Source organism: Nesoenas mayeri (genome assembly GCF_963082525.1).
Source record: "Nesoenas mayeri genome assembly, chromosome: 10".
In the NCBI taxonomy this organism is placed as follows: Eukaryota; Metazoa; Chordata; class Aves; order Columbiformes; family Columbidae; genus Nesoenas; species Nesoenas mayeri.
The window spans coordinates 16,054,517-16,079,212 of record NC_137560.1 but is presented as its reverse complement, the minus strand read 5'-3'; the positions used below and the strand labels follow the sequence as shown (position 1 = coordinate 16,079,212).

The 24,696-nt window shown below is 39.3% G+C and overlaps 1 protein-coding gene across 1 annotated transcript in view; it reads right to left on the bottom strand.

Annotated features, from left to right (window-relative positions):
- The window catches only part of SUCLG2 (succinate-CoA ligase GDP-forming subunit beta), a gene marked incomplete at both ends in the record, with an annotated part of 124,022 nt that extends 100,218 nt beyond the window's left edge, over positions 1 to 23,804 (bottom strand). Inside the window, one exon of the mRNA XM_080350620.1 lies at positions 23,721 to 23,804. Coding sequence (XP_080206746.1) covers positions 23,721 to 23,804 — 84 coding nt within the window. The remainder of the gene's footprint in view (positions 1 to 23,720) is intronic.
- Between the last annotated feature and the right edge of the window lie 892 nt (positions 23,805 to 24,696).

The following is a 24,696-nucleotide window of genomic DNA, read 5'->3' as shown; positions in this document are numbered from 1 at the left end:
ATATTTGTTGACATTTGTTTTCCTATTGTAAGTTCTCTGTTAGGCTCTACCAGTTATTACTTCACGACCATTTCCACAAAGGGATTAACACCTGCAGCTAAGAGGGAACCTGAGTGTCAGTTCTAGCCTCATATAAAAAAAGGTCAGAGAATTTCAACCAAAAGCTGATGCCACAAGCCCTCAGTTTCTATCAAGCTACAGAGAGTTTTTAGCGTCACTAAAGGAAATACCAGTTTTATACCTGACAATAATAACTTTATCTTTTTCATTGTTTCTCAAAAGACTACCTCATAATAACAGTATTATTATTATTATTACAGAGACTTCAAAATACATCATTATTGCTACACACATATAATCCACACTTACACACTGAAGAGAAGCATGACTTGAATCTGCACAGGCAGCCAGGAGTCTACTAACGTGTTATTTGACCACTACTGTAAGGTTAAAATACATTTCCAAAGGCTCTCCGCTTTGAGCTGTAAGCAGCAGCAAAAGAAAGACCATCCCAGTTGTGATCACAAGCTGATCACATTTGCAAAGAGGGGAGAGAGGAAGGAGGAAAAGCCAATACACGTCTCCATCTGACTAACTGGTTTTCAGTCACTCTGCTCCAATTTAAAGTCACTCCCCCAACAAGGTCTGGCACTACAACAGGAGAACATGTACAAAGACATTTCTCAACCCACTTCTCTTGAGTAACAAAGACTTTACCAATTTGAATTTCAAAGTTCAGAAAAATAAGCTCACACCTTTAGCTAAAATGGATTGACTTATACTGAACTAAATAAAACTATCAACTCTTATTTAAATCTGAAAGGACGAAACCTTGATTTAAACAATCAATTATACTCAAATTCTGCATCTGTACTTTCCAGAAAAAAGGTTAATTCTCCTTAGCTGGAAGTTGATTTGAAACAACATGCAAGTCCATGCTAAGTTGGACAGCACTTTTTGCTCATCTGTTATCTATTTATAAATCTTATAGATACAGTTCTTTATTTTTATGTTACATGACCTTGTATCTAATGGGAGCCAAAAGATCTTTGAGATATAACGGGCGCAGAGTGAAACGCAGGATGTTCCATCTGAATATGAGGAGAAACATCCTTCCTTTGAGGTGCCAGAGCCCTGGAACAGGCTGCCCAGAGAGGTTGTGGAGTCTCCTCCGCTGGTGACATTCAAACCCACCTGGACACCTTCCTGTGTGATCTGCTCTGGTGAACCTGCTTTAGCAGACGGGTTGGATGGGATGATCTCCAGAGGTCCCTTCCAACCCCAACCACGCTGTGATTCTGTGAGATATATATGTAAGCATATGGACATAGGTCTGTCCTCTTATAAACATTAGACAGTTAATATTAATTTATTAAGGAAATATTCTCATAATCTCTTATGAACCACACAGGTCTGAGGAACACAGAAATGAAATGAAAGAATAAATAATTTGAAAGAATTGCCAAAAGTAGTCCTAAGGGTAATGAAACGAAGATCTGGCCAAGAGCTGTTGTCATAGAAAAGTGATGCCTACAAACTTAAGGTTAGTAAACATGTACATTTCTTCTCCTCTCCTATATTATATTATTTGAAGAGACCATCCTCCTGAGTGCCTACTGAAGAGTTTCAATCAAGACTCTGCACAGAAGACAAACTCCTAATTGTGAATGAACTACTCAGAAAAAAACCTGAATTAGTACAGTCTACCACTCTATATAGGAGTACAATATATTTAAGAAATCAACTGTGACTAAGTCTGTATTAGAAGCTCTGGAGAGCAAGGAACATGAAACACTTGCTTTAAAGTAGTTGCAGTATACACACCATATGTCTTGTGAAAAGCAGGGAAAATAAAGCAGTTACAAGAGATGAAATGAAGCAAAAGCTCTGAATCTGCGAAGATGACTACACTTTCAAGACCATCTTGAAGAATCAAAACAGTTGCAAACATAAGCATTTTAGGTTTAAGGCACACAAAAAAATGATCATGAAATGTCAGAAATGTAAGTAAACGGATGATTCCCTGAACTGTTTCCCAACTCAAAAATGTTTTTATTGCAATAAAAATATATCTGAACAATTTAAAAAGGACAGCAATCAAAATAATTAATTAGTATAAGAATCTTGACAAATCATTGCCAGATAAAGCTCCCAACCCTCCAAAATACATTTATGCCAAGCAGTCACAAGAATTTGAGATGGGCTTCAAAAAGTGTACGTTTCTTGGGCATCACAAATTTCCATGTATCCTACAGACAAATACACACCCAAGACTGACGGTAGCAGGTACAGCCTTAAGACAGCCTAGACAAGAGCCTATGAAGTTTTGAAAGAAAGCTATTTCCCATACCTAGTCTTCTACAGGCAGCCATAATCCATTCCTTCCCCTGAAACTTACTAAGAGGACACTTTAATTCAGCACAGAAGACAACTCCAGAGTCACACATCTTTGTATTACTTTTTTCGTACTATGCAGCTCTACTCTGGTCAACAATTGCTCTCAGTAGCATTAAGCAGCACTGTCAGATTCACAAATGCAGCTTTGCCTCTCACAAAAGACAGACTGAGGAATTAGGTTGTAAATTACCATGAGAAAAATAATTTCAATCTGAAAGAGAGTAGGGGAAGCAAGTAAAAGGGATATGAAAGCACAGGAAAGCAGAAACTACCTTGTAAGAATTTCTGCTCATTATTGATTCTCGACACCTTCTATTCCCACCTTATTCCCTGCTTGAATACTTTTATCACCTCTCCCCACATACTAGTCAGAAAACCATACTGGAAAACACCATAAATCTCTCAGATCTTTCCATGCAGCTTTGTCTACGGTTGAAACACAGTATGTTCCAGCAGTTTAAGATATATCTGAGTTTCATCTGTTTCTCTATTGCAAGGCTGCACTGCAGTACAAGGAGTACGTTCTGTCACACCAGCCTGTGAAAAGAGACTGGAAACAGTACATGGACTTTGGTAAAACCCGAGTCCTTATGTGACATTTCATGTTTCATCTTCATAAGATGACAGACAAGAACTAGAGAATTTAGCATTTGTGGCATTTTCCTGTTACTCTTAAGACATTTTTGCTTGCAACAAAAAAAAGTTTTAACACATCTTCCCAAACTTACACATTCTCATTACTGTATATACACCTTAACCTTGGATATTAACTACTTCCATCAAGCTCTGAACAACCCAAAGCAAAGAAAGGTTGTAGATTTAAATACATCTTTCTAAATCTCTTTTCTTTTGTGACATTTTACTTCTTAGCATGTTAGCTACAATTTCTATAACAAAGAAAAACTACAAATCACTCCAGTGAGCCTAAAGGAAAATCCAGACAATACGTTTTCATGGAATGGAATAAAAAGAAACTCAAACTAAAGGATTTAGTCTTTTGAAAGCAAGTTCTCATTAAATGGCTGAAATAAATATCATTCATGACTCTATTGAAGACTTCCAACAGACCTTCTATTACTACAAGAAAAATAAACAGTTTTCATGTGAGCTATTTCTGTGTGTTTTGTATTGACATACACATTGTAGATAGAGTAGCTCTTACATGAGATTCAGATATGCCAGATAAGTTGAAAGGGTGTTTTTTTCTTTATTTTAACTCACAAATAAGCTTTAAGAATACATCAGCTCATACAACTATGAAAAACACCAATAATAGCACATATCCATGTTTTTACATAATTATTTAAAATCAAGTTTTAAAGATGAATTAAAGTATTCCTAATAACACATTTCTTAAGATTAAATGTGTAACATAAATGTTTATCAGAAATTAATATATTTAAATAGGACTCTATTGCAATTGATAACGTTTCCTTAGAGCCTGACAACAGCATCAAAAATCCCAAAACTCAAGTAAGTGGCACTCAAATGAACAGTAACGTGAAGAAAGCTGAAGGCAGAATTATTTAATCAAGTAGAAGTTCCATACTGGATTCTCTCTTGTTGGCTAGAACTATTTGGCATTTTCTAAGGTCACAAAGAATTCATATGGTTGGGGTTCACTTCTAATGCCTCTTCCCTTCTCCACTCTCCAAGACTTTTGTTACCAGTCAGAATGACACTAATATGGACCAAAGGTCTATAGACAGGTGAGGATTTCAGAAAACTACTGTTATTAGTAATTGCATATTTTATTCTCACCGCGCCTTTTGTTCGAAGTTATTTCTTTATGTACCTAGATACGATGTTTGGTCCAATTACGTATGTACAGTAACATTAAAGTGAGTGGCATACGCATCAAGAAATGAAACATCTCTTCTTAACCATCTTAACACAGGCAGCTGTTGCATAACTGTATCAGTGCTTTATTGACTACTGCTAGAGAAAAAATTGATTGTTCTCATAACCTGCATAATCTCTCCTTTCCCAGCTTTGTTTTTTATATAAAATGCTAAGGGCTCTGCAAGAATAATGTATTTGGAGAGTAGTTGCATTAGTTCTTCCACTACTCAATTTGCCAATTCTTGAGTTGTCGCACGGCAACAAAAAATAATTTGGATTATTTGAATAATATGGTCTAAATAAAAACAATATAGTTTAACAGGAGTGGAAGTACAAGAACATTTTATAGCAGGCATCAACTTCAATATACATTAAAAAAAAATATTTAGAAAACATTGCAACAATGAGATTTCTTTGTCCATTTTCTACATATGCAGCATTAACTACTCTGACAACATCTTTCAGATGACCCAGGAGGTATCTTTCAAGTGCTCGCTTTTGAAAAAAGAAAACACACACACAAAACTGGGAGAAACCCTCTTAATGCATTTGCCAAACAAATTGCAAATTGCATGTAAACTACCTCACAAAACTCTGCTCAGAAAGAAATGTTCCATATGACCATGAAACAAGAGCAGCATCAGTAACGCAAGTTTCAAACTAGACTACTGATTATTTTTTATCTGAATCTGTATGTTCAGTATTAGTTTTTAGAATGTTTTTTCCACTCTTTGGCCTCCCTGGTAAAACCACTAAGGCTGATTCCCAGACTGATGATTTCACATAAATACTGTCATACAGCATGTTGGACAGCAAGTACCAAATAGCACTGGGGTGGGTAAGAGAAGAAGACAAGGTAAACAGAGAAGCTTTAATAAACAAACAAACAGAAAACACCGCAATGGCATGCATGCTAAAAAAAGTTAAACCAATGGCTTTTTGAAGCCAAATGAGCTCACAGCAGAGCCTCACAAACAGCTGTGTCAGCACAACAAATGAACCTTGTGATGGGAACATTTTTAGCTGGCAGTAGCACCAACCACTGTAACTTTGCCCTTACTCTTCAACTCAATGATAAGCTTTTAATACAAGATAGCATTCTTCCAAAAAAGCAAAATAAAATAGTTTTTGAAAATAATAACAAGGGCTGGAGAACAGCATTTTCAGGCAGACATCACTACCTACCTGTAAAATTCTAACTGTTACATGCCACACATTTTCTTTAAACGTGAATGAATTGCTTAACAAGTAAATGAAGAAACTGTTGAGGAACTGAGAAGTCAAGCCTGACAAACAAACAAGGAGTCAAATTATGATCTCTATTATAACAGAGATCTTTTGGTCTCAATAAAATTAATTTCAAAAAATGTTGCGCCATTTCATGCCTAATTCCACATGGATCTACCTTGGCTAAGCACCCACAACTACATATTTCACCACACAGAGTTCAGTGATCATGTTTAGACAATTTGACTACACTTAAATACTTATTTTCTTAGCAAGTCTCTTCAGGACAAGTCCGTGCTTTTGAAAAATGGGAAATAATTCTAGCCAGGGAAAAAGAATCCAGAGATAATCAGCATTATTAGAGAAAACAAAACCAATATGAACACCATCACTAAGCAAATTTCTGGGATAATTGAACATCCCTTGACATAACTATATAATTTGAGCAGCTCTACTGTTCACATTAACCTAACTTAATGTATTTTATTGCATGACTGCTAAAAGTAAGATACACTTCAGTGATAACCAGCATTCCCTTCTCATTCATAGTAGGAATGGAAGCCATCATTAAACGTCTTAAAAGCATCTGACAGTAAAGCTGGTCAAATAAATGCATATGACTTTCTTTGACTTCTGCTGTTCCACTGAAGTAACATGGTTGTAACTACACTAATAGATCCTTTGCCAGTAAAAAACAGCTCTGCCAATGCAAATTACCTCTGAAAAATGCAAATTATGTTCACATGTATATGGTATCAAGTTTTATAAATATGGACTACATTGTAATGGTTATACTGGAAATAAGTCATTTGGGGAGAAAAACTGTGGTGTCTATGGGTAGGTCTTTTAGATAGATTCTGTATCCAAAACAAAGTGTTTAGCAAATCTCATCTAAGATAAAAGCATCTAACAAAACAAAACAAATCAAAATCTCTTTGCTTACCCAACACATTCTACAGCATTCCAGTTTATTCAATTTATGCACTCTGACCTGTAATACAATTCCAACTGCATATGAAAGAAAACAGATACACAAAGATGACAATAATGAAACAGCATACCATTCATCAATATAAGAAATAAACATTTATTGTATTTATTGACATACATCTACTGCAATTGACAAAGTTGTAGGAGAAGCTTCTATCAAAAAAGAGCCATCAGAAATAAAACTAAATAGCATACCTTCATATAAACCACCTGGGGTACAGGTACATTTTATTATTTAAGATACTTGAAATACATCACATAAGGCACTGAAAACAAACTTCAGTTTGCTGGCAGTGCTGACGTAAAAAATAAGTACCCATAGAGTTAGTCTGACAAGAAAAAAGGCTTCACAGAAAAAGTTTATCACAAATATAAGTCAAAAAAAGCAAACGCACAGATTGCTACACTTTGCTCTGTATGAAATCAAGTATTACAAGCACAAAAGAAAACGGAAATACTCATGACAAGAGCGATGGGCTCTAAGGGGTGCCGTGTTAAGTCAAACCACACATCGCCCTCTCTCCAAAGATGATTAATGCCACACACCCATGAGAATACCAGGAAAAACAGGACTGCAGATGTCCTTCCCAGGTAATGTCCTGTTGGCTACCATAAATCAAGAATTTTATTCTTCCAAAGCAGGATTTAGCATCCAGACCATCCGATTTGAAAGCCACAGAGGAAACATCCTTCCATCAACATCCCAAGTTGCTCACTTCAGATCAGATACCAAAGGGACCTCACTGCCATGTTGTATCAGCAAAGACCACCAGCTTCATCCAACACTGATCAAAGTCTCAATCTAGACTTGTGTGATATATTTATAAAGGATAAAACCGATTCTGTGAGCTAGTTCGGGAAGAAGTCTTGCATGTTTTCCTGACAAAACCAGATCTTCCAGGCTTCTGTCCACAGCAATCAGGAATTACTTATTTCTTGTTATAATTTGTATCAAAACAGTGTAAGCAATCTTCACCTTAAACATCATTTTACTTTAAAATCTTCCAGAGGCATGGCTAAGGACCTTTTAATAGTTAAGTTCCATACCTGTAAGTGGGAATTCATATTAACTGAATTAAAATACAGGCAACACACAAACTCCAGTTAACAGTTATGGACCTTTTAGTTCCAAATTTATTACTTAAAATACAGCACATAAAGTATCTTGAGCAGTAAAATGCAGTATGTCTCAGAGAGGGGAAAAAAAAGACCACACTTCCCAGTTCTTTAAAGGCTACGACATTTTGATCAATAAACTGTAGGGGCAATTTACTGGTTTATACTACTGAACCATATACTCACTTTTCAGAATGAGTGAGATCTGTCACTGCAACTGTTAAGGTTTATGTAATTTTCAACTTCAAAATAAAACAAAAAAAACCCACCACAAACATGAAATATACCACTATATTGTTGTTTACTAAAGCCAGACTGCCTGTTCTGGTGGTGATTATTACTATCCCTAACAGCTACATGAATCTTTGAAACAAGATGTCTGTGTTAAATATGTAAACTATTCTCCTCACATACACAAAGAAATGAAAAATTGGGGGCTTGCTTATAAAAAGAGCACAAACACAGTTAATATTGCTATTAGGATTTCTACTGTTAAATTGTTTACAAAAATTAGACTCATACAAACAGCTGAGAGGATGGTCAAGAGGTTGGAAATTTCAAGTTTTCTTTAAGTATGCAAACTCTAAAAATTTCAAAAGAGTGAAACAGGCAACCGCTTCTGCACCTAAGTCCACATTACTGAAAAACTAGCTGTTATGTTGAGCAAGCAAATCTTGATAGCGAAGCCCAAAGTTCAGTCCTGTTTTGGAAAACCTTTGCCTGGCATTGCCTTAATATTGTTTTCCAGTTACTCAAATGAGCTTATTCAAAACTGCACATTCTGGAGCCTGTGAAAACACTAATCCATCCTGAAGGAATTCCTTAGACTGAAAAAGTGTATCAGCTCAGTTTAGTGATGTTTGAACAGTAGCACACTCGAGCAATCGACCAATTGCTCCCCATGTGCTTCTGCAATCCAGGAAAGCTGGGGCTGTGTTATACCCATCTGCCTCCTGATGTTTCCTAGCTAAAGCTGGCACCAGTTTGGACTTCATCACCATGTTGCACCCTCACACAGCCCCTCTAACAGCCAAGTGATTTGTATTACTTGAAACCAAGAAGCCAAGGTACTGAAAGAAGTCCTTACTATAGGCCTCCATCTTCCCATTTCTGCTCAGATACTCCAGCAGCAAGATGCTCCCCAGCTGCTCCCCCTGACACCTTCCCTCACATTCCCCGGGCCCGAAATGGAGCTAACCCAGCAGAAAGCTTCTTTTCCTGCCCATTTAACTCCATGACCCAATCCACCAGAGGACCAGGTGAAGACGAGATCCAGAGCAAGAGACATAGCAGCAATGCATCAGTTGGCAGAGCACCCTTAGCCTGGGGCCTGTGCAGCCTGAGGTGAACCAAGCCTGAGGAAGACAAGATTAAACTACACGCTAACGAACTACATGCTAACAACTCAACTGCACATTTTCTGCTGAAGCAATTGCTCAAATTCACTGCAATTCATTGTAAAGAACAGCAGCACTCCAGAAAAGATATAGTTCAGAAGTCTACAGTCAAAGCATTTTTTTTTCTTACTATATTAGGTGTTTGTTTCATCATTTTAATTCTAGCTCATGTAATCAAAACAAGCATTTAGTTAAATCTTCCCCTGAAGACTTTCACATAGTTCAAGGGAAAAACAATTTCTCTTGTCATGTTGTGAGGTTCTTTTAATAGGAGCCACTGCAAAACAGAGATAGGAAGGTGGGAATCACAGTGCGTCACAGCGGGAAACATCAAGATGGTGACAAACATCAAAAAATAAAGGGAAGAGCTTTCTTGAACTAGTAACATCTATTTTAGAAAACGAAGCTATTTTAACTGAAAAGCTAAAGAAGGTATATTTAGTCATCTCATCCTATTTAGTTCAGAGAAACTACCTTCTCTTCCACTACCAGTCAGCAGTGATTATTCTAACATAACACAATAAAGCAAGGATATAAACTACAGATTATATACCTGTAGATAACAAAGCACGCTAAAAACTAATAAATGCCAGTTGACATCACTTGTTTGTTGAGAAACAGGCAGTTACCAATTACTAACAGAATGAGAGTTTGCTTGTTTAATGATTATGCTGATTTACTGAACTCTTATTAGACAGATATACAGGCAGTATTGATGAATTCCATAAGGGATTATAAAGTATGGCTGAATTGTTTCAAAACAAACTAAACCAGAACATATTGTACACAATTTCAAGGAATCTGAAAAGCCTCGTAGCGAATGAATCCTCAAGATGAGCTTTCTGAAAAAGGCACAAGTTTTCTGAACTGCATGGACAGAAAAACCTACTGCTACAGCAGAAAACTTCACATCTATGTGCATGGGAACTTATCACCCAGGAGTCTGACCCTCCTGGTCATGGGTGAAGAACGTGCCCACATGGCACTCAAGTGTCAGCTCTTTATAAACCCTTGCAGAGGGACAGGATGAATTGGGCTTGTGTTAACATCCCTCTGCTCTAACACGGAGAGACTGAGAAACTGTGTCTGAGATGATACACCAGCTCCACTGAGCTCACAGGTCGAAGGACGCAGATTAGGGACTGTGAAGAATGTGACACGTTGCATTTTCCACACAACCACCTGTTGTACCTTTTTTGTTGTTGCTACTAATAAATTCTAACTTATCCACAGGGATCATGTAGTAAAAGATTGTCTGTCTGCAGATTTAGGGCAATGTAACATGGTCCTGAAAAGAAAAAACAGCTATCAAACCTGCAACTCACAATTCTCTTTGCTTGTGTTGGGGCTGCATCTAACTTCTTTTTATCTCTTAAGAATTTTAAGTTCCTAAACTAAGGTGGCAACAGAAATTGGTTTTTCACTCAAGAATCACTACAAGAAATATCTGACAGTTTGTGATCATTTATTCTTACACAATTTAAATGATAAACAATATTACTTTCTCCTTCAAATTCCAGGTCTTGCCAAAGGAGTTTTATTTCAATAATATTGTAGAAGTGAACAGTAACTGATATCAAATAAACACCTATAAAATACTCTCTGTATGATATGGCCATATAAGCTGTGCTTCCACTTTTTAAGGAGAAAACACAAAGTCAGACACAAGAGACTGCAGCAGGGTGCACTTGTAGTCAGAGGGTCTGACATGTATATGTAATACAGGACAGTTCAAAGTACCAATACCCTGCAGAAACCAGTTAGAAAAAGAACAGTTTCTGCCCCAACCTGAACAGCCTACTCTGAATGTTAAAATTAACCTGGGAGAGTGAATGATTTAACTAAAGAAATAAGCCTACCGGATAGGACAAGGGCTAATGGCTTTAAACTGGAAGAGGGTAGATTTAGATTAGATATAAGCAATTCTTCCCCACAAGGGTGGTGAGGCACCAGAACAGGCTGCCCAGAGAAGCTGTAGATGCCCCGTCCCTGGAATTGTTCAGGGCCAGGTTGGATGGGGCTTTGGGCAACCTGGTCTAGTGGAAGGTGTCCCTGCCCATGGCAGGGGGGTTGGAGCTAAATGATCATTAAGGTCCCTTCCCACCCAAACCATTCTATGATCTATGATTCTATGATCTGACTCCAAAGTAAAGTCACAAATCAAACTCCTTTACTCTTCCCCGATTTCCTCACTGAAGTGGCTGAACCTTCCCAAAACTCACTTACTAGCTGAACTGTCCACTTGGCAGGGCAACTGAACCTAAAAATCATGTGCCTCTATTTGAGCTTTTTAAGATTAAAACTCAAATGCCACCATGACTCTGGGGACCGAACATTTCATTCACTCTGTACTACCTCAAAATTAATTCATTAATAAATATGTAAAATATTCATGAGGATTTACCTCTTCCACCTCTAAACAAACATTTCCTGCCACTAAAAAATACATTTAACTGTAATGGCATATTAATCAATATTCTATTTGGAAACATATAATGATACTTCAACATCCCTCTTTATTTTTGATTCAGCATTTTCTTTCCTGTCTCAATGGTGGAATCCCTCAGGTAAGAAAGAGGAATGTCAGGAGTGTGTCCATCAGTCTGAAGTGGCTCAATGCTGTCGAGGCTTTCTTTGCTTTATTTATCTCTTTCATTAAAACCCGCTTTCTAAATCTTTCCACAGTGGTTCTAACACGAAACAGTATAATTTTGCTGCGCTTTAACAAATGCCACAGAAGCAGAAAAGGACTCGAGAAGATATCACCAAACTCATTTACAATTCTGAAACTTAGATTTACAAAGCCATATAGATTGGATTAAAAAAAAATGCAACAGTATCTATTCAGGAACCTTTCCCTTTCACCTGAGTTACAGCAACATGCACATGAAATCTCAAAGTTTTAGAAGCATCTCAGTTAGATCTTGGATATTTCATGGTATTGCAGATAAAATGGTAAAGATTATTTAAGGCCTTGCCAGTCTCTAAGTGTACTCTGGGCAGAAGTGGGGCTGAAAGCCTTGAACTATTATTTTAACAAAACCATAATGCTTCCCTTGATAGTTCTCCTGAATGTTCTTGCTAGCTGTCTACCATAAGAGACCTTTTTGCTTCAAGAGTTCCCAAATTTCTCCCCCAATACTCTTCTGTCCCACTCTGTTACTTTGATTTTATCTTGTATTTCTTCTTGTCCTTCTATAATCAGTCTGATTGCAAACTGATTGATCCCAAGCTTAACCTCTGCACTCCCCTAGAAATGATGCAGTGCGGTGTGATGCTCCTACACTGCAGAACTCATTTGGGTCTTTAGCTCAAGAGAAAAAAACAAAACAAAACACACAATTCTGTTCCAATGTGCCTTTAAATCACATCTATAAACTCAGTTTTCTGATTTATCCTTCTGTTTACTTCTCATGCAAGGAAACAGAGACAAGAATGAGCTTGAAGTAAGTCCTTCGCTCATTGCAGATTTAAAGTCTCCAATAATGATTATACTTTATAGACTTATTTACAGCTTGCTTACACACAGCGATTTTGACAGCTATTCTGCAAATACACTCTCCCACCCACTAAGCTCCATTGTAAACTACCAGGAGCATGCACAAGGTCAGACTTGAGCTCCTTCTGTCATCCTTACTCTCCTTATGTCAGAAAACCAGAATCTGAGCCCACATCCTTGTGCACCGTAAGGAGATTCTAGCAGCTACTATTTGGGTGATCTCTCCAGGTGGGTGTAGTCATGGTTTTGTGAGGACTGCAGTCCTCAAAAGTCAAAGAAGAGATAGTGGAAGGAACGTCATCTTGGACAGTCAGACCCTGACCTCACGACTCCGTTTCCCCTGCCTTGCCAGACTATTTTTCAGCAGTTGTCCCAGTCAGGCTGTTACAGACTGACCTCCAAATGAAGCAGGACTTAGCCAAACCTCTGACCACCTGCACCTCCACCCAGGGGAGTATCGAGGCCACTACTTACACGTAAACACCAAAACAGAAATTGCTGCAAATTAAGTGCCAGCACATTTTTGACACTGGCAAGGTCTGATGCATTCTGCTTAGCATGTAAGGGCTGCCTGAGCAGAGCTGAGTGTACTCAAATCCTACTACAATTCCCCTGAGCAGTGAATCATTAGTGATCTCTGAAAACCCAGCTGAAACATGGCAGGCTTCTTATTCTGTGAGATGACATGAAGACTTGCTGGTTTCAACACCACACCTAAAGTCACATAACAAACGAGAGGTCAACAGAACAAAGTAGTCCTGCCTAAGGACAGAGCTGCCAGTCCACTCAGAGGGACAAACAATTCTGCACCAGGTGGGCAACAAACTCTCCTTGCTTACTTCAGAAAACATTTGCAAAACATTCTTTAACCAAACTTCAGCAGAATCAAATAGTATTAAAAATACTTTTTGTACATCCACATTTGTCCAAGAAACAACATGCCTACGGAAACTTCATATTTCTGGAATCAATTTTCAGAGCCTTTGCCCAGGTAAAGGAAACAAGAACGTTAATTCACAGATTCAATTTCTGCTTTTGTCAACGTCCTAGCAATCAGTACCACTGCTTTGCATTAGTAATTAATTTTAGTCAAATTATGTTCATTTTGCTTATTTAAAACTTCAAAGCTTTAGGAAAAGCTTACTTTCCTGACCTAAAAAAGTAAAGGCTTTGAAGTATCTGCTGAAAATAAACTCACTACCATACACAAGTGCATAATCAGTTTCAGAAAATACCATAATACATTCCCTGCCTTTGCCAATGAAAGAAGATTGCTGGCGATATGTACCACACTTTCAAAAAGTGAAACAAGCTATCTTCTCTGCATAAATCAGAAATATTCTTTTATTTTAAATATCTGGAGGGGAAATTTAATATTTTTGTTCTCCGAAAGTGTTTTACATTCCAAATTTTTTTAGAAGATTAAAATTATACTTTTATGCAACTATGAACAAACGCTTTGAATATTAAATATAATCAGGAAAAAATAATTCTAAAACTATTTTACTACCCACCATGATATACAGAGTATGCTTTTGGGAGTATCCCCACTATCCATTTTTTGTACACTTAACCCTAATTAAGCTTCCTGAACTGCTAGGAAACACAAAGCATTGCCAATGGGTTGGTCAGAAAAGTTATGGAATTCCTGACTCAAGTAATCATATCTATCAAGGAAGCATTTCATGCATACCATACCCTGGAAAAATACTTTTTTGAAGTGTTAGGAGTCCCTGATCATTTAAGAAAAACACCAATAAAATGCCAGTTTAGATGGTTTGAGCTCCATTTCTCATCACAGAAAATCAAACATTGAAACATAACCACGTTTTTTTGTTCCAGCTCTTTAATACTTGAAGTCAAATCATGACAATTTCTATGCTACCTAATTATGTCATCACAGAAGATTATAACTTTGAGTGCTAAGCAGCGTAACACTCCAAGCAATAAAGATGCAAATGCCCACAGCAGTAAAATAAAGACATATACAAAAGTATATACAGAAACAGTTCTACCACATGCGTAAGTCAGACCTGCTTTACCAAAGCAGTGCAGAATGGACTGCAATAGTTCCTATGTTGGAAGCATGAAAAAAATTATTGGTATACAATTTTTGTTTAAATCTGAATACTTCATACCTTTTATTGTTAATACATCTTGTTTTCAAGTAGGCTATCTGACTTAGGCTGACATAAAGCAAACTCAAAGGTACAAACACACAAGAGGAAGAAAACCTTCCCAGTAGCTTGAGCAGACTGGGGAGAAATCAGACACTGCCACAGTCATTGATGAAGCTGTGTCTTTAAGAGGAAACCAGAAGTTATGAACATTTTTCCTTCCTTTGCAGGTCATTTCATCATTAATATTTCTGCATTATTTACACTGGAAATTCACCCTGCTCCTATTGTCAAATCTCAAAGCAAGCCTAGGACACAACGAGCAGCATTATCTCTTCATCATCAATGACTCTCACCTTAAAAGTAGATTTCTGCATTTCTAACACTACTGATCAAATATTCCAGGCAAATAAAAGTTTACTTCAAGTCATCCCTAAAACAAAGTTATCTCTGATTTCTTTCCTGGAAACATAGGCACGTTCACTGCCTGTGCTTGGCCATTTGGAATGATTGAGACTTCCAGACACATGGAAGCTGGGTGTACAATGAGAGCTAATCAGCGAGGAAAGAGAGTAGGGGAGAGAAATCCTTCATCAGAAACACATTCTTTGAGTAGCTCTTTAAAACCACTGCCTACCTGCCAGCTGATAACACTCATCAGGCACTAAGTGACAGATGCCACCAGCAAAGCCAAAGCCAACCCCAAATAGTTGCTCATAAGAAGTAAAAAAGTAATGAACAAAGAGTTCAGTCGCTGGCAGAAATACAGCCTGGAACCAGCCAGAAACCCTCCAGCCAGCCTTCCACACAACACTCCCCAGTGCTGCTCCCAGCCCTGGGCTCCTGTGACAAACACCCAGGGAGACATCCCATCCACACCTCAAACCTCCCACTGCTACAGGAATGCTCTGAAAAAAAACCCTAGACAATATGATGGATGGTTTTTCACCATATCTCTGCTACTAGACCTTCAAAGGAATAAGATGTATTACTGAGGTCAGAGACTTAAAGACATGTATTTTGCTTTTTAATCACAAAATCTCATTTTATTTCACTATTAACAGATGCTACCGCTTTGGTGCAGGATGAAACATCTTTGCATCAGTGAAAGAAAATACCGAAAAAATGACCAGACATCATAATCCATGATCTGTAACAGGTTGTGAGACTGCAAAGAACTCAAAACTCCTCACTTCCCCATCTGATAGACTGACACCCCTGCCATGTTTTTGTCACCTTGGATAGACTATCAGGCAGCTATAAGATTTTGAAAATGGACTGACCAAAATAACCTCTCCATTAGCACTGCACAGAGAGGTAATAACTGAGAAAACATAGAAAAACTCCCAAATAGACAGGTTGTGCATCAGGGTTTTTTCTCCCTTTGGCTGACGCCTGACAAAGTGATCTGTGCAGCTCCTAAAACCCAAACATATAATAGTCATAATATAGATCACAGGTAAACTAAATATAGCCTTAAAAAAACCCTGGTCAGTGTGTGCACAGTTCTGAATGACACTGATAATCTGATTAAAACGTGTGGCCCGACTGCACAGAGGGAAGAAGGAAAAGGGCTTTAATCAAATGGAACAGAACTTCCAAGCCCAAAGGATGATGGCATCACTTCACCGATTAAGGAAATTGGGAACATTCTCAGCCTTGTTCCTAGTACCTTATTACAGCCCATGCTGTATCTGTCAAAATAAATTCACTGCTCTTCCCTCAACTACAAAGCCAGTCATCTCACCAGAAAAGGCCATCAGGTCAGCCAAGCATTTGTCCATGATAAATCCAGGTTGCCCCAGTCTTCACATCCCCAACCAGTTCTTCCTTGTTTGTACACATGAGGTAGTGTTCCAGTAGTGTTCCCCCTTGTCGGCTCCTCGCATCTGCATTAGGAAATCAGCAATGCTCTCCAGAAACGTGCTAGATTACTTGATTACTTGTGCCCCACTGCACTGTCACTCCAGCAGATACTGGAATGAATGAAGTCCCCCATGAAGACCAGGGCCTGCTAACATGAGGCTTCTTCCAGTTGTCTGAAGCTTCATCTGGTTCTTGCTGATCAGGCTGTCTGTAGCAGAAACGTACAATAACACTGACAATGACACTGCTCTGCCCAGTAATCCTGACCCATAGGATCCCTCTCAGCTGGGTCACCACCCCTCCCTAGATGGAGCTCCGTGCATTCCAGGTGCTCTTTCACAGAACGGTTCACATCATTTTTAAAGCAAGCTCTACATATCGCTTCCTCTATTCCTGAAATTTATGGCAGTACTTTAGACTATTTTAATCGAAGCCATTTAACTGAAAAACAAATCCAGACTGAACTCTGCATGAAAGAATTCAATTAAATAGATTCACTGTCTCCAATGTGTTTGGAATGGCAGAGTTTAACATAGCAAATTTAAGGGAAAATAAATTTCTCATGCCATCTTCAGAGCTTAAAAAGCTAAGCAAGTAATCTGCTGACAATAAAAAGTTTTCTGTTGTTTTTAATAGCCCTTTCATCTATAATGTTCATAAATATCTGTGTCTTTTTACCTTTACTTACCATTTTTATCTATCATTTGCAAATTCACTTTTTTCCCATAACTGGAATTTCCCAGACATTTTTATGGCAATATTGTGCATGAGCAACTTTGGGTTTTTTTTCTTCCAAGGGACTAAATGCTTTCTTGGCTGCCACTAAATTAACAGATGTCAAATTAAACTGTTCTTTTGTCCACAGATCCCCTCAGAGGAAGATCTCAAAAGAATGATGAAGTGTTCCACTGGTAATTTGTGCCTGGTTTTTAATTTGCAGCTTCACATTTTTTAGTCCAGCATCTTGGATAAGCAGAAAAACCTAATAAACATGATCAAAAATTTCCCTTAATTCTTCATTCCTGACAACTACAAAACTTTGCATCTCACAAAGAATTTAGGTGGACAAGAGTTCGACATTGAAGGTAAAGTAACTACAGTAAAAGCAATTCTCTCTCCTTCTGGCACAAATTGAGACCATTGCTCATTACTTCTATTCCTAAGAGTCTATCTATGCCTGTAATACCTTGCCATTTTTCTTCTTTCCCAGTCATTGTTCCCATGAGCTTGCTTATTGCTCCAGAAGCATTCTAAATGCACACTGTATTAATGGGTGTTTAACGTTGCTGCTACTGATGCTCTCAAAATATCTATCCATTTTCAGACAAATAAAGCTCTTTCATTTACACTTTAATCATTGACAAAACAACCCTTTCATTCCAAACTGAATTACTGCCCACCAAATCCTGGAGGGCAGCACTTTGCCTGTTCTGCCTTGCTCAAGACAAAACACCAAGTTTATTAACTTAAAATGCCGAGGCACTTTATACAGAGTCACATCTTCACAGACACAGAGAGCACACTGCAAAGTTGCAACATTTATAATGCCTCTTGCACAAACTAATTTAACTGATAAGGGCACGCACATGATCTTTGCTCCTTCACTTGTAAACAACATAAATCTATATCTTTTTATTATGAAAAGCAGAAAACTAAAACCCAAATCATTAATTATACAAAGATACAAATTACAGAGGCAAATTTAAACTACTTTGCTGTCTAGGGCCAGTCAACAAAGCACTACCGCAGAAATTAAAGACAAACTGGGTGGACTGAATCAGATCTGCCACCAAGAAGTGCCCGTGTGCAAGGTAAATAAACTCAAAAGAATGATCATTGTATCAGTGACAAAATATTTTAAAAGTGCTTTTCTTAAATGAAAGAGTTTTGGAGTGAAATAGCACAATCCACATTCATGTCCAATGAGAACAGTGCAGAGATGTTTATTACTTTGGATTCTAAGCTTATATGCTATCAGATTAACACATAAACAAAACAAAATATAATTCAAATTTGGTATACAGACTCTTGTAGTTTAGGAAACATATAAGCAAGAAAGAGACCAGCAGAAAAAGACCAGACAAAGACCAGGAACAAAAATGCTCATGGGTAAATCTATTTAACAAACCAGCACGTTTTAAACAAACAAGCAAACCCAAAAAGCAAAACTCAAAAACTTTTGTTTACTGAGCACATTTTGTGCTACCAGTATAAAGCTTTAACTGAGGATTTTTAAAAGTGTTCCAACAAGTAAGTGTAAATACTTGCTGGTTTTCAATTCCTTCACAGTCACCATTTATCCACTACTTGCATTTTCATACCTACTCCCGCTGTGTTATGTAGTTAAAATAAGATCAATAGCCAGCTGTTAATGACAGAACAATGTTTAATTACCAGTTCCAAAGTCACTCTCATAATCAGTTGCACAGATAACACGATTTCTATGTCCTGTGTTTTATTAAAATGCTACAAAGGAAGGAAGAGATGAGTATTCAGCTAACTGATTCACAGATGGCTAGAAATTGTCTTTCTCAGCAGAGAGCATTAAAGAAGGAAATTTTCTGAAGAAAATCCTTAGGGTATATGCTCAGAGCTGCAGATTATAGTCTCAAACATGCACAGAAAGATTGGACTGCCCAAGGCAATAATGAGCCGAGCTGCCCACCACAGGTATGGTCAACAGCAACAACAAAATCTATCAATTCGGGTTAAGTAATCCTGGAACTGTACCTGTGAGAGAGTCCCCAAAATGGGGAGAGGGAGAATCATATTTCTAAGCACTAAAGGAACACATATCCAATTTTTGCTGAAAATGAACCTTCCTAACAAGAAAAGGGAAAATACAGTGGAGAAACAATCTACTTTCACAAAACAACCAAACCCCAAGTGTCTCTGAACACTCATCTCACCTTTCTGTATCCCCAAAAGAATCTCAACATCTTCACACATTGTTCACAGTGTCCTTGCTGGCAGTCACCAGCCAGAAAGACCAAATGGAAGCTTAAAAATAAATAAAACTGCCACATGCACTGACAATGTTATAGAGAAAAACAGGAGGAAACAAAAAACTACAGAGATACCTGTAAATAAAGCACTAGTTTGTCTATTGACACTTCTCACTAGTACCTCAGTAGGCAGATTAATGAAAAAATACTTGTTTTTACAGCAAAAAAACTTCAATGGATTCTAAATATATGCAAGCAAGGTAAAGAGTCTCTTTGGGTAAACTGGTTGGGAGTTCAGACAGAGAGCTGGGAGGAAGGCTTTACTTATTCACTGCCAGGATTAAGACCACAGGTGTCCCAGCTAATTCTCAACCTAATGTCATATTCATGAAGGCTGTCTCTTCATATCTAATTAGCTCTATCCCCTGATTACACCTACACTAGGTACAAAGAAAGGTAAACAAATACAAACTGCAGCTTTTCTACTTCAAGACAAAGCTGCAAATATCTATGCAAGAGCCAGATTGCTCCCAAGGCAGAAGTCTCACCATGTTAAAACTAACTCAAAAATAATTTAAAGAAAAAAAATAAATAAAAATACAGTCTAAAGTTATATTAACATTTTTATTTCCTTGTTTCACCTCCAAAAAGAATTTGAAAACTCTGTGTTTAATGGAACTGCCAAAGAGCAGTGGGCTAAACATCTGCTCCACTTGGGCATTTCAGTTTTGTCTACAGAAAACTGTTTGTGAAAGTCTGTAGGCTCATGTATTGCCCACCTCTAAATGTAAAACCTTAAAAATTATAGTAGAACTATCCACCAGGAAAAGTCAAATAGGGAAACAGTTCAAACCTTCAAGAAACTTTCAAGAACTTAACATGGATCAAAAAAAAAAGTAATAATTTATCATTGAAGTAGATTCTGAAGTCATTAATCTAAAGTTATCTTCAGTAATGTTTTCTGTTGCATAGAAGATCATAAAAGTCACAGCTGATAACTTCTTAACTAATACAGAACTTTTTCTGGTCAGCATCAGCAAGGCTTTACAGATACTCAAGTCTATAAACTGAAGGCATCTGCAGTGAGCAACCTTGTGCAGTTTCCTATTTTTAACATATATGGCATTCAGCTGATTTTATAACAGGAATATTATTTAATTCCATCTCTCCCTCCCCACTTCCAAATTTCATGCATGTTGAAAAAAATAAAGTGTTAGGGCAGGACTGAGGAGCATTAGGAAGGCCAGGGCAGGGTTGCGTAACACATCAGCCAATCTACTCACTGTATTAGAAAACAGGAGAGTTACCTTAAGCTATTTTTTTTCTTTTTAGGATTCTGATTTAATTATTCCTTATTTATATTCATCGCTGAAATCCACTGCATCTGAAGCTATTTTGAAAACACAGCGTTCTCCCAAAAGGCCCAGTCCAACTCCCATTCAAATAAACTGCCTTCAATGGAGCCTATTTGTTGCCAGCCAACAAGATTGAATTCTGCTGCAGAGTGGTCCCTGGAGCGTTTGTCACAGCTCTTTACAAATATTGTTCCAGTAAGAGCAGGTCTAAATACGCTTGTCCACATGCACTGCAGACAACTAAAAATCTACCTTTTATCTTCTTGAAACACTTGGTCAGATTTAAACTCTAAAAGCACAAAGAGTGGAATCTATCAAGAATACAAAAAGAGTAAAAAAATGCTTAACAGTTATAAAAAGGTAAGAGCCGCAGGGAAAGCAGAAGGATGATAAAATATTTTCATGTGAGAGGATCAAATGCCATTTATTCCACCCTTAAAATGAAGTTACACAGAAAAAAGTTTGTGTGTAGATTATAATGACAGTATACAATCAAACTTCTCAAAAAGCTGCTTCAACACAGCTGTGAACAACATTAAGTTTTGAAATAATCAGAAGTTTTGCAACAGATAGAAAGCATACAAACACCACTCCAAAAATAAGTCATGAAGGCTATAATGAAAGATTTTAAATCTCCCCAAGTACCTACTCACGCAGGGTTAAGCAAAACAACAAAGTTTAAGATTGATATTCCTTGATTATATCTTTACCATATGAAAGACCCTTATCTGTGAAAAGAGCAATGTAACAGGCTTTGAGGGCAAGTTTTGTTAGTTTATGGTAAACAAATAAATACGTCATAGTAACAATGTAACTTCTGGTCTGAGCTAAGCAGTGAAATATACGAATGAGAAAAACTCCTTCCATGGACAGACCCTCTTAGTCCCAAATGTTTTATTCTACTTTGTAGCACAGAAATCCAGGCCCTGGGTGATGAACTTAATTGTAGTTTAAAGTTTGAGACAGTGAAAGATCAAGAGATTATCTAGATGGAAATTCTATAATGTAACACTGCAAAAATTATGACCTTTCTACAGGAAAGTGGTTTACTTTGAAACTAAGAACTTGATTGGTTGTTATACAGTATTGATGTGGTTCTTGAAAATAACCTACTTGGAAAGCACAGATATTGGGAGATGCTCTCACTCTCTGTCAGAGTTCAGAAAGATAAGAGTGTGGTTTATGATACAGGTTCAATATCTCAAATTTTATAAGTAACACACACAAAATATTTTTTTTTTAAAAAAAGGCTTTTTAGAAAAGTTGGCCACCTTATAATCCCAAGAAAACTTTGAGAATCTGAGCTGATATCCGGTGATTTCAGTAGGGTAATTTACAGGATCAGTCTGCGCTTTGCGAGATGACAGAATAGAGCATGAACTCCTAACTTTCAGCTCTACCTCAAATCCCCACTGCAGGGCCAGACAAACACAGGGCTTGAAACCGAGCTCAACCAAAGCACCTTCGGCACCTCACTCCAAAGTGACTCTGTCCAGACAGTGCTACATACTCAAGCCCTACAGAAACCCTCCATATCAGAGCCCTGCGGAAACAGGAGGGATGCACCCAAAAAGAGAGATTACCTCCGAGTTCCTCACTGTAGGATCGGAGTCACCTAAGTCATGATGGCAGGAACGCATCTTCAACTATGGAACGCATGCGCACCAAACACTGTTGGGACTGACAGGATTGTACATCAACACAAATTGGTTTAAATATGTATGTACGTGGACATTGTTTGTACACATTTATATATGTATATATACACACATCAACAGTCCCTCTCCTTGTCTGTGTGTATACATGAAATAGACATGCACTAAACCAATTAATCAATTTCACCAAACTGCCAAATACTATATCCACCATTACAAAAGGAAAGTTGGGCACAAAAAATTTCAGATTTAAAACCAAGCTAACTAACTTCCTCCAGGTTAAAAGATAAACCACACCAAAGCACGTGTACAATGCAAGTTACATCCAGCACCAACACCACGCGGTACCTGACAGCTGTCCCGCACAGCCGCACACCAGCAGTCACAGGCAACCCCACTCATGACACCTGCAGAGCAGAACCAGCCAGAACAAAGCTTTGTTTGCTGCAGAGGCTTTTTCTTCTAGGAAAATATTTATGCTCAGAAGCACAGACCAAAGTAGATTCCCATGCACCTGCTGAACTAATAAAAAGACAAAGTAAAGAGGCTGGTTGCCAAAGGCACCAGAGTGGTCTAAAATGTACAGATCTCATTTTACCTTCAGCATTTCTGCTGTCAAGGGGAATAAAGAACTCCCACTACACCTCAAGAGCACCTTTCAATGAGGCCCATCGACTCTTTCCCACGACAATAGTGAGATTCAAGACCACGGGGAAGCCAGAGCTACAACCAGCTCCAGGTGAGGCAGCCGGTCTGACCGCAGCCACCTGCACAAAGCCAAAGCCAACCGATGCTGCCACCCAGAACCTGTTTCGATAAACTATATTACTTCACTGCTATTAAAATGATTGAAAGTACTTTTAGTTTTAGGGGCAGGGAAGCTTTCAGAGCTGGTGCTTCAGGTCACGCTGTGGTGGGTCGAGCCCTGACCCGGCGGGACCGCTGAGCGGGGCCGCAGCGCCGGTACCAGACCCGCACCCGAGCCCGGCCCGCCGGGTCTGTTCATTTCTACCGCCAGGAGCACACGGGGCTCCGGGCTGAACGCATCCTCCGGGCGCCCAAACCCGAGCGGCGGCCCTGCCGGGCTCCGGCAAGGCAGAAACGTTTTCCTCCCGTCCCGCTGCGAGCGACGGGCGCGTACAGGGGGAGGCTGCGAGGGGGAGCCCCGCCGGCCGCGGGGGAAGCGCCGGGGACGGGGAGCGGGACGGCTCCTGAAATGAGGCTGCCTACAGCGCCAGGTGCTCGGGCCCGCTGCCCTCCCCCAGCGCCTGGGCCGCAAGCAGGGATGCGGCGGCCGGGGCCGGGCTCACTCACCGGGAAGCTGCCCCGTAGGCGGGCGGATCGCAGGGCCAGGTCCCGCAGCACAGCCCCCGCCTGCCCCGCTAGCGCGGCCGCCATCTTAGCCGCTCCGCGTGCCCTGCCGGCGGCCGCTGTCCCCGCCCTGCCCCGCTCCCCGGGCGGAAGCGCAGCGCGGCCCCGCCGCGCCCACCCCTGCGGAGGAGAGGAGCGGGGACGGGCGTGGGACCCTGGGGGATCCCCGGGGCGGCGTGTTGGGGCAGGTGTTGTGGCTGTGTGACGGACGGGAGCGTCTGGCGACGACCACCGCTCCGAGCAGGGCTGCGTGTGGGCCGGTGCGGGTGGTCGGAGCAGGACGGGCTGTGTGGGGAGCGGCGTGCGCGGGGGCTGGGCGCTGCGAGGCGAAACGCACATCGGTGTCTGATAGAGCTGCTGCCCTGACCTTTTTTCATTACTAAAAGCACCGCTTTTTATTTCTTTTTAAATTAGGAAATAACAAATTAACGCGAGGTAATAAGCCCTGCTGGGGTGCAGCTGACTCTTCATAGGCACTTTAATCTGAACTCCACGAAATAACAAATTAACGCGAGGTAATAAGCCCTGCTGGGGTGCAGCTGACTCTTCATAGGCACTTTAATCTGAACTCCACGAAATAACCTCTATTCATTCTTCATCCACAGGTAAAACCCATTAATACCAAAACAATGAGTTCAGGCCCCCCTTGGGGACGGTGCACAAGACCAGAAGCCCGATAGGTCATGGCTCATTACATGGGTATAACATTTAACATGAGTGTTCCCTGTCCGCTGTAGTTCCATGAAACTGAGTCCCAGAAGTGAGATTTTTGAAAATACCTCATTCTATCCACCAGAACTGACTTAGGGACTGGTGTGGACACAGCTACATGTGTCTACAATCTGAAGCATGCGCGAGAGTGGAATGGTCTGGTCTGTGCAGACACAATCTCCACGTGGGCCCCCTGAGCATTTCTGTA